The following is a 14,554-nucleotide window of genomic DNA, read 5'->3' on the forward strand; positions in this document are numbered from 1 at the left end:
TATGTTTATTTTCTTTAAATTAATGATTATTTTTTAATTTAATGTATTATTTATTTATTTTATTATTTCCACATGTAATTATCTTATTGGGTTATCTAAGTAATAAATTACATCTCATCAAAAATATTCCACATATGAAATTCCATACAACCCGGTTAACTTTTTAATTATACTTTCATTAAATCTATTAGAAAAAGCATGTTGAAAAAAGAACAAAGATTGATGAAAAAAATCAAAAATACAATAAGGGCCATTTTAACAAAATATGTAAACGTTAATGATCAAATTTGTCATTAAGCCTTTTGTATAAAATTCATTTTCATAAACATAATGTTAATTTTTTTAGTATATGCAATATATGTACATTAGATCACGATACCCCACACTGGGCGAAAAATATATTAATTGAAATTTTATGTGAGAATTAAATGAAATTTTAGTTGAAACGATAAAATTAAAAATTAAAATTTTTAATATTTTAAGTTTAAATCCTATCGTATATATAAATACATAAAATGAAAATACTCACAATAGTACAATTTAAATATAATATAAATATATGCACATGATTTTGTTACATAAATCTAACATCTTATAAGAAACCGAAAATATCTCATTTAAAATAAATACTATTAATTATTAAATATTTATTATAATGATAAGATATATTGTATTTTAAATCCGAAATTTGTAAAATCGATATAAATCATAACTTCACTTAAATTCGCGAGATGGGTTAAGTTTCACTGTACCTAAGTGAAATATAAATATATTTTAAAAATTTTCCCTCAAGAAAACGGAAAAAGAGAAACTAAAATTTAAATCATCATTGCGTGATCCATAAAATGCCACACACAATTTTTTATAAAAAAGAAAGTCGAACGAAGCCATCAACCTTAGCACAAACGTCGTCAAGCCCGCCGCAACGTCGTTACTTCAACGCCGTTAACAAAACTTTATTTTTCTATTTTTTAAATAAAGGAAACACACCAAAAAAAAAAAAGGAAAGAAATTGTATAAAATGATCTTTGAAGCAAGCGGACGGCCGGATGCTTAACAAAACAAGAGAGGAAAAAAAAGAAGAGAGATTCATTTTCTCCGGCTCAAAGCCTCTCTCGCCATTCGCCGAACAACTTCTTCTTTAGAAAGTAAGATAATTTTTTTCTTCTTTTGATGGTTGAATTTCGAAGGCGACGCTTGGTAGCTGCAATTTTAGACGTTTTTACTTTACGAGTTTACCTTGAGTGTTTACAATTCAGATTTTCGGTTGGTTCAATCATTCCTTCGTTGAAATTTCACGTTAACATCGTTTGAGTTCAGATCAAAGAAGGTATGTACTCTTTTTTTCGGAAAAAGGTTTTGTTCTTGAATTGTTGTTTGAATTTTGAGTTGAATTATGCATAATTCCATTTCTTAAGCTTTGGAGGAGCTGGATTTTGTATAAGCACGTTTTTCTTTTTAAATAATTTTTTGATATTTTTTGGTGGTAGATTCTGTGACAAGAAATAAAATTCTGATTCCGTCAGTAAAACGAGTGGGAAAGATCTTCTGAGGCTGAAATTGTCGAATTTTTCTAAAGAAAAAAATTGAAGGAATTTATTTTGAAGGTTCAGAATTTCTGGAATCTGAAGTGAAAAATGAGCCTCCGATCTCAGGTGGAGGCGTACGTGAAACGGATCTGATAAAAGCAATCAAAGAGAAGGAACTTTTCAGTTTGTTTTTCGAAATTTCCTGTTCAAGCTCTTCGAATTCTTTGAATTTGTCGTAGAATTTCGAATTTCGCTCGTCATAAATCACATAAAATTTTCTGATCCAAAAACAAAAGGAATTCGTCGCCGTAGATGGAGCTCCCTCAATCCCGGCCTTTCGGAGCTGAAGGTAATATATTTTACTACGTCGTTTTTTTTCCCTCTTTCCAAAATGATTTACTTCCATTTTACAACAAGAAATTCAGAAAAAAAGAGAGATGGATTAGTGTGAAAATATTTTACTTAATTAATTGTGTTAAAATTTAAAGAATTTATGGATTAGATTTTTTTTTAATTTTGTTTTGATAAACAGGAAGAAAACCAACGCATGACTTTCTGTCACTGTACAGTCATTCAAGTGTCCAACAAGATCCAAGGCCACCTTCTCAAGGTAATTCTTTACTTTATTTTTATTTTTAAGATCCCGAAAAAAGAGATTGAAACAAACAGACAGATTCTCTACTATTTGTTTTTATCTCCTTTCCACTCCCCTTTTTTTCGTAGCTTAATTTTCCATTTGTTATACTTTTATTATTATATAAATAAATTATAATAACTAAAAATTTGGTAGAAGAAAAACTTGCACACAAATGTTATTAAATATAAGAAAACAATATTAATATATTTTAAAGAAAAATATTTCCTCTTAAATCCTCCGTTTTCATCTGTAAAATCTGACATGGCAATTTTAATCTTTTCAATTGAATTAATGTTTTTTATTTGTAATATTAATAATAAAGTATGTATATCATGAATTTTAAGTAAAATAAAACATTAAATTACGTGAAGTTGAAAGAGAAAATAAATAAATAGAATATCTTTACAGTTATGTTTAAAGTCTTTTTTGGGGCCATCTTTGGAGTTTTATCAGGGATCATGATTTGGAGTAGTGCACGTGACTGCATTGTTTTTAAGAATGAAGACTATGGGCCAATTAAAGCCTTTGATGGGCCCATTTTATAAAATTAAATTTAAGATTTAATAGGTTAATTCTATAAAATATAAAATATAAAATATAAATATAAATAGATGATTACAATATCATCTAAGAACATAATATAAAATAATTAAATAAAGATACAATTATTTATCAATAGGTTTCAACAAGATTCGAAATGAAAAAGGATTAATCTCAAATGTAATCTGAGTTTAAAATATTGAAAAAAAGATTATTTTAATTTTTATATGATTATGGATTATATTAAATATGATAATACAGCAATAAAATTATAAAAAAAAACCCCGAAAGATGATTTGACAAGTCATATAATTCACATCATCACCAACTTTTCCCTATATACTTGCACGCTCGCTGCTTTCTTCCATTTCTTCTTTCTTTCCCTTGCTTCCATCCCGTGATAGACACATCAATAAATATTTATATTTATATATAAAAACGCAGGCCAGCAAATAAAGGTTTTTTATGTGTAAAAATAATATTTTATTTATAATAATTTATTAGTGGAGAAATTGATATGAAAAATAATAATTGTCTAACGAAATTAATTAAGATGATATACCATAAATAGAAATATAATTATTATATATATTAATCGGATCTGAATAATAATTCTACACCAACCCAAACAGTTTTGATGAGAATGACTTTCACGTGAAACTGATGCAGACGGAGTGGGTCAACAATTTTAATTATTCTGTTTTTGAGCTGTAATTAGAACCTCTTATTTTCTATTCTTAAGTGTTTAATAATTATAGTAATTATTTGTTGCATGCCAAGTAACCTTTAAATTATTTTAATCCAAGAAAATTGCTAAACATAATAATAACATGTTGGGAGTATGATAGTTTTGCTGATTTGATTGTATTTCAACCTAGTTTTTCCCCCTCTAATGTATTTTCTTTTTAAAATTTAAATATGGTCACCAACCATTCGATATTGTATTGACCAATGTGTACGACTTTTAAAGAAACAGAAACGATATTGGTTCATGCCAATCAATTCGATCTAGATCGACATGTATTCATCGGTACATTGTGATACAAAATTTCAATTTCTAAAACGGTAGTAGTTTGACCACTAACCCTAGATGTCTTCATCTAAGTAGTTGTGGAAAGCAGCATATATGAAGGCTTCATAATTGATGAAAAAAAATTGAATATGTATGTCAAAATCAATTAAGGAGTCAATAAAAATTTAACTGAACTAATAAAATATTAGATTAAATGACAAAAAGATGGATTAAATTTATATATCTTCGGATTATTTCTCTTATGGTTGTTTTGAAATGGTTTATATGTTATAATATTTAGAACAATCATAAAAAAAAAGAAACAAAACAAAGGCAAAAGACCCGGATTTACTTTGTTTGATTGTGTCTAAATATGCAGGTGGGTACCTCAAGACTCGTGATTTCTTACAACTAGAACAACAAGGGAATCCAAGTGCCAAGAAGGAAATATCAGTAGAGGTAGCGACTGTTGAAATGCCAACACCGCCGTTTGTGGAACATATTCTTCCTGGCGGGATTGGAACATACAGTATAAGCCACGTTTCCTATTTTAATCCTAGGGTTCCAAAGTCTGAGGGGGCCGTATTTACTGTTGCTGAAGGAAGTAGTACAGAGAGAAATGATGAGAATTCCAACTGCAGTTCTTATACCGGAAGTGGTTTCACTCTGTGGGAAGAAACTGCGGGAAAGAAGGGAAAGACAGGGAAGGAGAATGCCGGGGAAACACCCTTTGTAAGAGGTAAAAAATTTCTTACTTCATATATGCAATACTTTTCTACTAGTAGTAATTCTTTTTGATATTGTCATGTATGAGTTAGGATCTAGTTCCTACTTGTATTATCATTGATTAGTCATTACCTGAATTCGAGTCAGTGTCAAATAAAAAGATCCTTTTCATTTAGTCATGCATGAATAACATCCCTTAAGATCTAACTCTTAATCAAAAACAATAATTTAAATTTGCATGCGCATGCATAGTCATTGATATAAATTTCAGGCTGGTACCATAAAAGCTAGCCAGATGTTCCAAAATATTAAAGAATTTATGCTTGGATTTGAAACTAGAATGACCATCATGTACATCGAGTCTGAAGATGATTAGGTAAGAATAGAGTGAGTTAGGACGTAAGTCACGCAACAGCAAAGAACCCATGCTAGTATATTTACCCTTTCCTGATAGTCAATTTTCGTATGTTTCTAGCTATTGATGAATTTTATATGACCGATTCATTTTCATTTCTTGCATGTGCCAAATAAAAATTACTACGTTTCATATTTGGTTTCGTTTTCTTTTCATTTTCAAATCATCTTAATGCATGTTTTTATCCTTTGTTATAACACTTCACTCCATTGGAACCCCAATGTAGGAATTGATTCTAATGTTAAAAGTTTTCATAAATGAGTGGCAATTTTAATAAAAATTAAAGTATAATTAAATCGTCATTATAATTGGTTAAACTGAAGAGGCTTGAAGGTCGATTTCTTGTTTTCTTGGTATATATGAAAACCGAAGGAGAGTGGATATTTGAGCCTTAAATCTTAATTTTCTAGTAGTGGCCACCATTAGACAAAGTTTTTAAGTGCATTCAATTCGGCATAAAAAGCTGTTACGCTCGTTTACTTAATATAATTTTGGCGGCTACTTCTGATAGATGCGGCGGGAAAGGTGGGACACTGGGCCACATCGTCGTTGGAAAAAGGAACGCAGTCGTCAACCAACAACCATCCAAAGAGCTACAGCTGTCTCTCTTCCTCTCAGTCAGTCACTTTTTGCTCTGGTTTCTTTTATGGCCTTTATTTTTCTTATTTATGGGTTCAAAATTAAAACAAAGGTTTCATTGTGATCTTCTTAACAGGCCATCCTCAAAGCAGCAGAAAAGGCAAAGCTTCATGGAAATGATAAAATCAGCAAAAGGTAGCTCACAAGATGATGATTTTGAAGAAGATGAAGATTTTGTTCTCAAGAAAGAGAGTTCCACTACCACCCATAATATAGGTAATGTGCTGTGCTATATTGTTACATTGCTCCAACTCTTTATTTTCAAGTATTTGTGTCTATTGTATATCTTGACATGAACATAAGATGTGAAGCCTCCAGATATATAGAATATTTTAAAAAATATTAAATATTTCAATAAAGAATACATGCATGTATTCAACATTTGCATCCATGTAATTAGACGATTACATTGTGATATTAATGTAAACGAGAGTGGACTTAGATAATACATTTTGGTTTTTTTAAAAGGTTATTTGGATATGCGGACAGTAATTTTTTAGGTTGTTTCTGTAATTATTGAAGAACGAAGATTTTATTTGTCCTAATAACTTTACTTATTTTTACAGGAGAATTGAGAGTGAAAGTGGATGGAAAGAGTGTACCTGATCAGAAGGCCAACACCCCAAGGTCAAAACATTCTGCTACTGAGCAGCGGAGGAGGAGTAAAATTAACAACAGGCAAGCATAACTCTAATCAGCTTCACATTTAATATTTATTAGCAATTTGAATGAGTTTTATTCATTTTTCGTGATCAAATATGTTCAGTTAGGTCTTTTTTTTCTCTTGATTTTTCATGTTGAATGTATCCCTTTGTTCTCACCAGAAAATCCTTTTGCTTTTATGGCGAAGAGTATTGCCCCTTTTGATTAATTCGCACCAGTGATGGAGACCTCTTGAGAAAGTCCTAAAAGTAAAGCTAACGTATACTTTTTTTTAATGCAGCGTGCACGGAAGCTCTGCTTCTAGAAAATATCTTCATTTGCTTCACATATTAGTTAGGGAAATTTCATGTGGATTTGTGTTGGATAGTTATGAACTATGATTGTCCGAATGTCTTTGTTAAAGTGAATTTAGAAATTAAATGCTGTTTAGAAACTGAAAAGTTGAAATTTTGGGATGCAAAATCACCTTGATATACTAAACTCTTGCCACTATTTTGCAGATTTCAGATGTTGAGAGATATCATTCCAAACAGTGACCAAAAAAGAGATAAAGCCTCATTCTTATTGGAGGTACGTAGATTCCTTGTAATAGTAATAGTTATTATACTTCTAACTACAGTTTTCTAAGTTCTGAACAGTGGCTGTTCAATCTTTTCATAGGTTATCGAGTACATTCAATTTCTACAGGAGAGAGTACACAAATATGAAGGAACATACCAAGGATGGAGCCATGTACCATCAAAATTGATACCATGGGTAAATTCTTTACTTGGCGTTATTAATTAAGAATTTCATATGTTCTAGATATGAAAATTTCAAACATCACACACACACAGATGTATGTATATATTGGCATTACAGTTTTTGAGTATTGGTATTTGTACAATGACTGACTGATCATAGGCCTCAACTGAAACAGAGAAGCAACCAAAGGCCTACAGAAAATTACGCTGATCAATCTCGAGCCATAAATGGTGTTTCTCCTTCGGTGGTGTTTCCTACGAAGTTGGATGACGGAAACATCAACATCACCCCAACCATTCGTGAAAGTGCAGAGAACCCTATCGAACCTAATAAGAGCAGAGCTACTACCTTCAGGGCAATGGACCTTACTCCAGGAATGATGAACAAAACAATGCCCTTTCCTGTGTCACTACAACCAAACTTCTTCAACACTGCCCAGAACACTGTTCCAGCAACTCAAATTCCACCTCGGTTGCCATCTGATGCGGAAAATAATGCATCTCAGCCTCAACCTGTACAGTGTCATACTGGATCCTGTACTGCCAATGGTGCTCTTCCTAGCGAGAAGCTAAAAGAACAAGAGCTGACAATTGAAGGTGGAAAAATTAACATCTCAAGCCTATATTCACAACGGTAAGTTTATACATTTTCGATTTTTAGTTTTGTGAAGAACAGAAATGTGTTAGCAGCTTTTCATAGTCCTTGTTTAGCGAAAACACGATTTGTTATAGTGATAAATGTGTTTTGACAGATTGTTGAATACACTAACACAAGCGCTACAAACTTCGGGATTAGATTTATCGCAAGCCAGCATCTCGGTACAAATCGAGCTCGGAAAGCAATCTAGCAATCGGCCGACGGCTCCCACATCCACACTTAAGGTTGCTTGCCATTGCTAACTACCATTTTATTTCATTTTTCACCTTGTAAAACTATAAGCAATTCAACTTAATTCTTCATTGCTGTTTAGGATACTACGGCGGCTCCCTCTACAAATCAAGGGAAGACGCGCCCTAGAGTTGGACGCGGTGAGGATTCTGATCAACCTTTAAAGAAGCTTAAAACATGAGAATTCTAGCTTGATAATTCCAGAATATTCTTTATTTTATTATTATTAAATTAATTAATTTTTTGGGGGTACCTTGCCCTTCCTTAACGGTAATGCACATACCCTAGTCAGTCACTCGGGCGACTGCTGGGTACAGATTCCAATACAAATATATCTTAAAGTTTTCTCCTTTTTTTTCTCATAATTTGGACGACATATTTAAAAACGTATCATACAGATGCCAAAAACAAATGCCGAATAGCATAAGCAAGCTTTCTGGTTTTGTTGGGGTAATATGAAGAGAATTCCCATCAAAATGTATTACTAATATATATTATATATAATTTTCGTGTAATTTTCACCATATGGATGTTGAGAAGCTGCTGCTTTTCATTGAAGGCTTCCATCATCTGAAGTTTCTTTTCCTTTTAATATTATTTATCTACTTTTTTGGTGAGATTCATCGCTCTTATTCCATACACACCAAATTACTACATTCATATACCTCAATTTTCAGTATTTGTCCCCAAATTTTATCTGGTGTATTTCTCTTCTTTTTTCAAATAATTGTTTATATTAATTGAGATACCAAGGTGTCTAAGGATGTATTTAGATTGGACCGCACTATCAATTTTATGGGATTTATTCGCCTAAGCTGCTGATGGAAAAGAAGGCTCAGTCGAGTTTTGCAGAATAAGAAACCAAAAATCTATTAACGCCACCATTCACCTATGGATTTAGGTTTCTGGATGTCCATATTTTGAATGTATAATATAAAGGCACAAAGTGTTGACATTTTATGTTTAACAGCGGGGCGTAGCATGACGGATAATAATTTTATGTACCGACAATGAAATAAATTTAATAATAAATTATATTTAGAACCCGAACCCTCATCTTTTTTCTTTTCAATTTTTATATAACTAAAGAATAAGTGATAACACTATCTTCTCATTTGTTAAAAAATATATCTCATTAGCAGTAGATAAAATAATAATTGGTCACATTAATGAAAAAAAAATGTGTAAGAAATGAGCTCAAGCTTAATTAATCCTCTCATCATCCGTCCAGAAATAATAAAATCAATCCATTCATCCCCAACTTGGTACAATTATATTGTTCTTGTTTAGTTTCTTCTTCTTCTTCTTCTTCTTTTTTAAATTTTTTATTGGTCAATTTCTGCTCAAAAGGCAAGTGCTGTACAGTGTTGATTTTTCAAAATTAAATAGAAAAAGAAAATGCAAACATGGATTCCACTATTGTTTAAGAATAGTAAAATCCCATCAAATGCGTCGAATTTTATATATATATATTAAAATTTATTCATATACCTCCTACCCCTAATTAGAGTAGAAAATATTATGTTACAACTACAATAATTGAATAATATCAATTCAACTAATATTTAAAAATATGTCGACTAATTTTAATTTGACCGCTGCCTTATTCAATTTTTATAGTATCCCTTATTAATGCTAGGCTCTTTTATTGACTTAGTTTTAATCAATATTTTGCTATGCTAGAAAAATAAACGAATCAAATTAATTAATTTTTATTATACAAGTTTGTTCGATTTCATGTATGATCTAAAAGTTATTGTAGAGGGACCAAAAATTTATTCTAGAAGAATTGATTGAATAAAATCTTGTATTAAATTGATAAAAAATTTGTCCACTTTTTCTATGTAAATAAATTGAATAAATATATCGTTAAATTAAATAAATATTTCTATCATAAACTTAGTCATGTTTTGTATTTAAACTTTTTATAATTAAATCAACCTTCAATCTGAATAGTTCAATAAGTGGACAAAAAGCTAAAAAACTTTTATAAATACAACATTGAATATAATAAAATAATTTAAACTAAAAAATACTCTGAATTTTTTACATAAGTTAATTGGGGAAATTAGGTGAGAAAGCAAGTCAATATTAGAAAACATCACAATCATCATTAGGCGAAGCCGCCCTTTGATACAAAAAAAGATTGTGTTTTGTATAATTTAATTTAGTTGGTAGTTACTTTTCATTATCATAAAAGGTGGATTTGGGAACAAAACAAGTTTTCCTGACCACGCTTTGTTTTGCTTTGGTGTACAAGCAAATTATGATTTGCTCTTCCAACTTAACTAAACCTATTATGCTATAATAATTAGGTTAAAATATGTTCTAAATCCTTGCATTATTCATACATTTTAATTTAATCCCTACTTTTATTTCTAATCTCTACTTTTGGATTTAATCCCATTAGAATTCAATTCGGAAAACAAAAAGAGAAAAAAGACCATTTTATCCAAAAGTGCAGTAAATTCTATATTCAATGCTTTCAATCATTCCTTGCATTTGATGGGGAGGGACCATACTACAAAGAAATACAATCGTCCATGTAGTGTATGTATGACAATGATAAATTCTAGAATGTGATATATATATATATAAAGCTAACAAGAAATAAAATAAAAAGAAGGGGGGGGGGGGAATTAAAGAAAAATGGAGGGTGAGAGACTAACCTTCCATGAATCCAAATCTATACTTCGCAAATACCTTTTCATCTGATATATTATCCTATTAATGGCATTCCACAGCTCTTCTTCTATACACCCTTCGGATTTTTTTCACATGCTAAAAATCTGTCCTCTCGGGGTTTCTTTGAGCTCTACTGCCTGTCCCCGATTCGCCTCCTTCAATGTAAAACCCTCTTCATTCGTGTCATTTACCTTTTGTGTTTCAGGTATGATGATGCCTACCACTAGAAAAACAAAACACCCTTCAACATACGTACATAACAAATCCTGGTGACAACGATCACGTGCTACTTAGTTGACCATCCGGTTGTTGCAAGCATTCTTCTGGGTTGGCATAGAAGTAATCCTCTTCTTTTGGCCTGTCAGGAATCACCAACCTTTTACTCGGTTGCCCCCTGCGCCTTTCATGAGTTTCCTTCACAGCGTCTGAGAACTGGATCCAACTTAGAGATCCATTATTGTACTGGTCTATTAAATCGACTAATAGCCTTCTGTCCAACAAAATTGTCTGCTTGAACCCCAGATACCTGGAGGAGCATTCATCAATAAATCATTACATTTATCACTAAATCAATTATCATCATAAAACCATCAAAGAAAAGTTTGGCTCTAATTTCGAGATACAGATCAACAAAATATTGTACCCTATAATGATAAATACAAAAATGGGGATAGTCAAATGCGGTTGAAGTCAAATTCCTAAAATTACTCATCTCATTCGATGAAAAAAGGACCAATGGATCATTACATGAATAGATTTCTGAACATATTAAGAGCAAAACCGTACCTGCGATGGCCTTGAACAACTTTAGCCATGTTCCCATCATAAGTAGGAATAAAAATATCACTCTCCAATGAAACAAGATAATCTAATGCTGCCATCTGGGATGAATGATTTTGGAAAAACCCAAGGTCAGATGGCCCCAATAGAGTCTCCTTTCTAACCTGTAACAAACAAAAGACCACTTTAAAAAACATGACAATTAAAAACAAAAAGCCTAAGCTAACCATTATTTTATCGAGTTTGCCGATTTTCTACGTACTTACCAATTTTGGATAAGCAGCAGCAAGACTGGCCATTCTCTTATCTCCACCATATATTTCACCAGCTGCGATATAGATTTGGTAATTTTTATCAATGTCCAGTGCCCTCAAAATAAGGGCAGTTTCCTCAGGCGTCAAGGGGCACAAACCATCTTTCCTTTTCAAGTCAGAATTTATTATTTTTTCTTTCCACCATGGATAAGCGTATCTGCCAAAATGGTCGTATAAGGAGAGTGAGATTAAAGTTGGAATTTAGGCCTCCAAGGCAGTAATTGTTGAGGATGCATGTTCAGCTCACCTCATTCTTGTTAACTCCTCCACCTCGTCATTGTTGCAACCTTGCGTACAGCCAGAAAATGCTAACATGTCCATTTCATATCTAAGGTGAAGTACTATGAAAGGACCATTTTGCCTCAGAAGCTTAATAACTCGTTTACCCAACTCTTCTATCTGAGGAGTGAATCTTAAAGCATTAAAATTTACACGACATCGCAGCTTCTGAACATCTAAAGACTGCCCGTTGTTGGCAAGTCGAGCGTCAGTTCTATTCAAATGTATAACTTTATACTTCTGTATCAGAGGAAGAATCTGCATAGACAGATGAGAATGCATACAACTTTAAGAAGAGTTTTTATTAGGAAGTAAAAAAACCAGAAGGGTAGAAAGAGCCAGGCTACATTATAGTGGTCTACAAAGCTCTAGCTGCATAACTAACTCGGAAATGACAAAGAATTGACCTGATTATGATAGTAGGATATATCTGACCAGCTAATTGGTGGCATTGAATACACAAACCCCATTTCCACTCTCCTCTTAAGCCTAGGAGGCAACTCCTTCAATATTCGAACCTCATCTCTCAGTGATGTAATGAAATGATTCACATCAAATATATCTTGAAATTCACTGGCATATCAATTAAAAAATATTTAGAACTTCGTAAGAACAATAACCCCAGTTCAAAATATACCAGAAATATATTTTAGACCATCCTTCTGAAAGCTATAAATCCAATAGCTTGAATGATATGAACAACGCTAAGCTAACATACCTGGGATCGGCCCAGAAGGATGTTTTATCCAGCTCCGGGACTATAAGCGTGACATTCAAATATCTTGCAATGGTAACCATGTCACAAATCTGTCGAGAAAACCCCAAAAATCAAAAGACCATGGCGTCAATATTCACATAGCGTTACACCCCAAAAACAACTGATGAACTTACATAAACTAGAAAGAAATAAGAGGAAAATCATAAATTTAGTGTTGTTGCTAGAGCACTCACTGCCGCTCGCATTTGATTGAGACCTCCATTACATGAAACCATCAAATAACCATTGTTCTTATACACTCCTGTAGCCAACAAACGAAAACATTATATCGTTTCAGGATTTAAATTCCTTAACCCAAATATAATACATCAAGTACCAAAGATCCCTAAAGCTTAAATGACAGATAAGAATGAAAGTAAAGTTGCATAAATGTAAATCCCCATATGAAAAATCAACTGAAAGCCGATATCCAATTTCAACCAGCCTTATCCAAAACAAAAAGAAGACGATATAAATGGAGAAAATTAAGATATATTATGTAAACATTAGGTAACATCAAATTTGATGCTAATTCAAACCGTATCACCATATCAAAATGAATTCAGTTCAGGAATTTGCAAATTCGTCAAACAATGGGATGGAAAATCCGTCGATTTCTTTTGCTTTTATCTTCTCAAAATGCATTCCTTATTTCCGGTAGAGATTAACTTAATTTCTTCCCTAATTTAAACCAAAAAAATTTGGATAATAACAAAAACAACGTTCAAAATTAACAGAAATTTAAATATTTTGTAAAAAGAGAGGGGGAGAAGAAATTACTTTTGGGAGGAATTACACGGGCGGGAACCGAGGGAACTTTGTCTTCAATGGCGGAAACGGAAGAATCCTGGTGAGAGAAACAGGAAGGGCAACCCTTAAGGACGCGAGGTCCCCATGTCTCTCCCAAGGTCGTTAACTGTACGATGCAAGTCCACAGCAACACCGATGTGGTGGCGCGTATGATCCAAACCTTCATTCTCGAACTCTTTTTCAACTTCTCCACTCTCTCTCCTCCGCTTGCTCCGCCTCCGCCCCCTTTTATTACCCCGATTCTCATACCTCCCTTTTTCCCTATCCCTTCAACACTGCACATTTCCAGCAAAAACCTCAATCTCCACTCTCCTCATATACCCCCTCAATACAACACCGCTTCTCTCCTTCCAAATTCCATCAATGCAGGTTGATTTGCACCGACAACAACAACTTCTTTTTCTTTTTAATGTTGCAAACAAAAAACTAACCTAACAGAATCTTCAAATTCCGATAACTTCCAAAAACAACCCCCCCCCAAAGAAATTCAATAATCAATAAAAGAAATCCAATTTTTCGCCTCTTATTCTCAAATCGAACTCATTAACTTAACCAATTTCAATTTAAAAAACAAACAAAAAAAAACTTCCTACTCCGCGGCGATCAAAACATTTCCCGGTGAAAATTTGCCGTGTAACGGCCGTTGATACCGCCGTACCGGCGTTCAAGTATAAACCGATCAAGAAAATTAGAGAGAATGAAGCAATTAGAGTTTAGAACTTTGAATATAAATCCGGCGTATGCATTAACGTTGTTGGTGAGATCATTGGAGGGATGCGAGCCGTACACCGCTGGGCGCACTTTTTTAACCATAGTTTACGAATGGTTAAATATTTATAAAGTCCTTAAATTAATTTTTTGTTTAAATAAACCTCTACACTTGTGTTTTATTCAAATAAGTCCTTCTTGATTTTATTTAATTAAGATATTGATTCATTTTAAATTCTAATTTTTAAAATTAAAACTTACAACTATAAAAAAAACAAATTTCAATCAGAATAAATCATTATTAAACTGAACAACTAAGAACAAAATCAATCATTGCAATGGACTAAGAGACTAATAACCAAAATATATACTACTGAAACCATAATAATTGTACATATTAAAATTTTAGAATTTATTTGAATATAATA

At 32.4% G+C, this 14,554-nt stretch overlaps 2 protein-coding genes across 2 annotated transcripts; one reads left to right on the top strand and one right to left on the bottom strand.

Moving 5' to 3' along the window:
• The first annotated feature begins 1,040 nt into the window (after nucleotides 1-1,040).
• Nucleotides 1,041-8,143, top strand: LOC105802087 (transcription factor BIM1). Its single transcript, XM_012633531.2, has 13 exons — nucleotides 1,041-1,148; nucleotides 1,260-1,330; nucleotides 1,491-1,878; nucleotides 2,062-2,139; nucleotides 4,098-4,457; nucleotides 5,371-5,476; nucleotides 5,575-5,714; nucleotides 6,065-6,176; nucleotides 6,662-6,731; nucleotides 6,822-6,917; nucleotides 7,081-7,538; nucleotides 7,657-7,786; nucleotides 7,876-8,143. Exons 3-13 carry the CDS (start codon nucleotides 1,842-1,844, stop codon nucleotides 7,972-7,974), a joined length of 1,686 nt encoding a protein of 561 aa, XP_012488985.1. The 5' UTR covers nucleotides 1,041-1,148; nucleotides 1,260-1,330; nucleotides 1,491-1,841; the 3' UTR covers nucleotides 7,975-8,143.
• A 2,096-nt stretch (nucleotides 8,144-10,239) lies between these two features.
• Nucleotides 10,240-14,191, bottom strand: LOC105802086 (rhamnogalacturonan I rhamnosyltransferase 1). Its single transcript, XM_012633529.2, has 8 exons — nucleotides 13,389-14,191; nucleotides 12,803-12,870; nucleotides 12,570-12,658; nucleotides 12,259-12,424; nucleotides 11,820-12,109; nucleotides 11,525-11,729; nucleotides 11,265-11,422; nucleotides 10,240-11,004 (listed from the first exon to the last, which is right to left on the bottom strand). Exons 1-8 carry the CDS (start codon nucleotides 13,699-13,701, stop codon nucleotides 10,758-10,760), a joined length of 1,536 nt encoding a protein of 511 aa, XP_012488983.1. The 5' UTR covers nucleotides 13,702-14,191; the 3' UTR covers nucleotides 10,240-10,757.
• Between the last annotated feature and the right edge of the window lie 363 nt (nucleotides 14,192-14,554).

Source organism: Gossypium raimondii, chromosome 11, assembly GCF_025698545.1.
Source record: "Gossypium raimondii isolate GPD5lz chromosome 11, ASM2569854v1, whole genome shotgun sequence".
Lineage (NCBI taxonomy): Eukaryota > Viridiplantae > Streptophyta > Magnoliopsida > Malvales > Malvaceae > Gossypium > Gossypium raimondii.

Excerpts from the sequence above, each read along its gene's own strand:
- LOC105802087 (XM_012633531.2), top strand. The coding sequence starts at position 1,842 with ATGGAGCTCCCTCAATCCCGGCCTTTCGGAGCTGAAG. Across the intron at positions 6,177-6,661 it reads AGGAGTAAAATTAACAACAG|ATTTCAGATGTTGAGAGATA; the intron begins GCAAGCATAACT and ends ACTATTTTGCAG. Across the intron at positions 7,539-7,656 it reads TCAAGCCTATATTCACAACG|ATTGTTGAATACACTAACAC; the intron begins GTAAGTTTATAC and ends GTGTTTTGACAG.
- LOC105802086 (XM_012633529.2), bottom strand. The coding sequence starts at position 13,701 with ATGTGCAGTGTTGAAGGGATAGGGAAAAAGGGAGGTATGAGAATCGGG. Across the intron at positions 11,730-11,819 it reads GAGGAGTTAACAAGAATGAG|ATACGCTTATCCATGGTGGA; the intron begins GTGAGCTGAACA and ends CCATTTTGGCAG. Across the intron at positions 11,005-11,264 it reads GTTGTTCAAGGCCATCGCAG|GTATCTGGGGTTCAAGCAGA; the intron begins GTACGGTTTTGC and ends ATGCTCCTCCAG.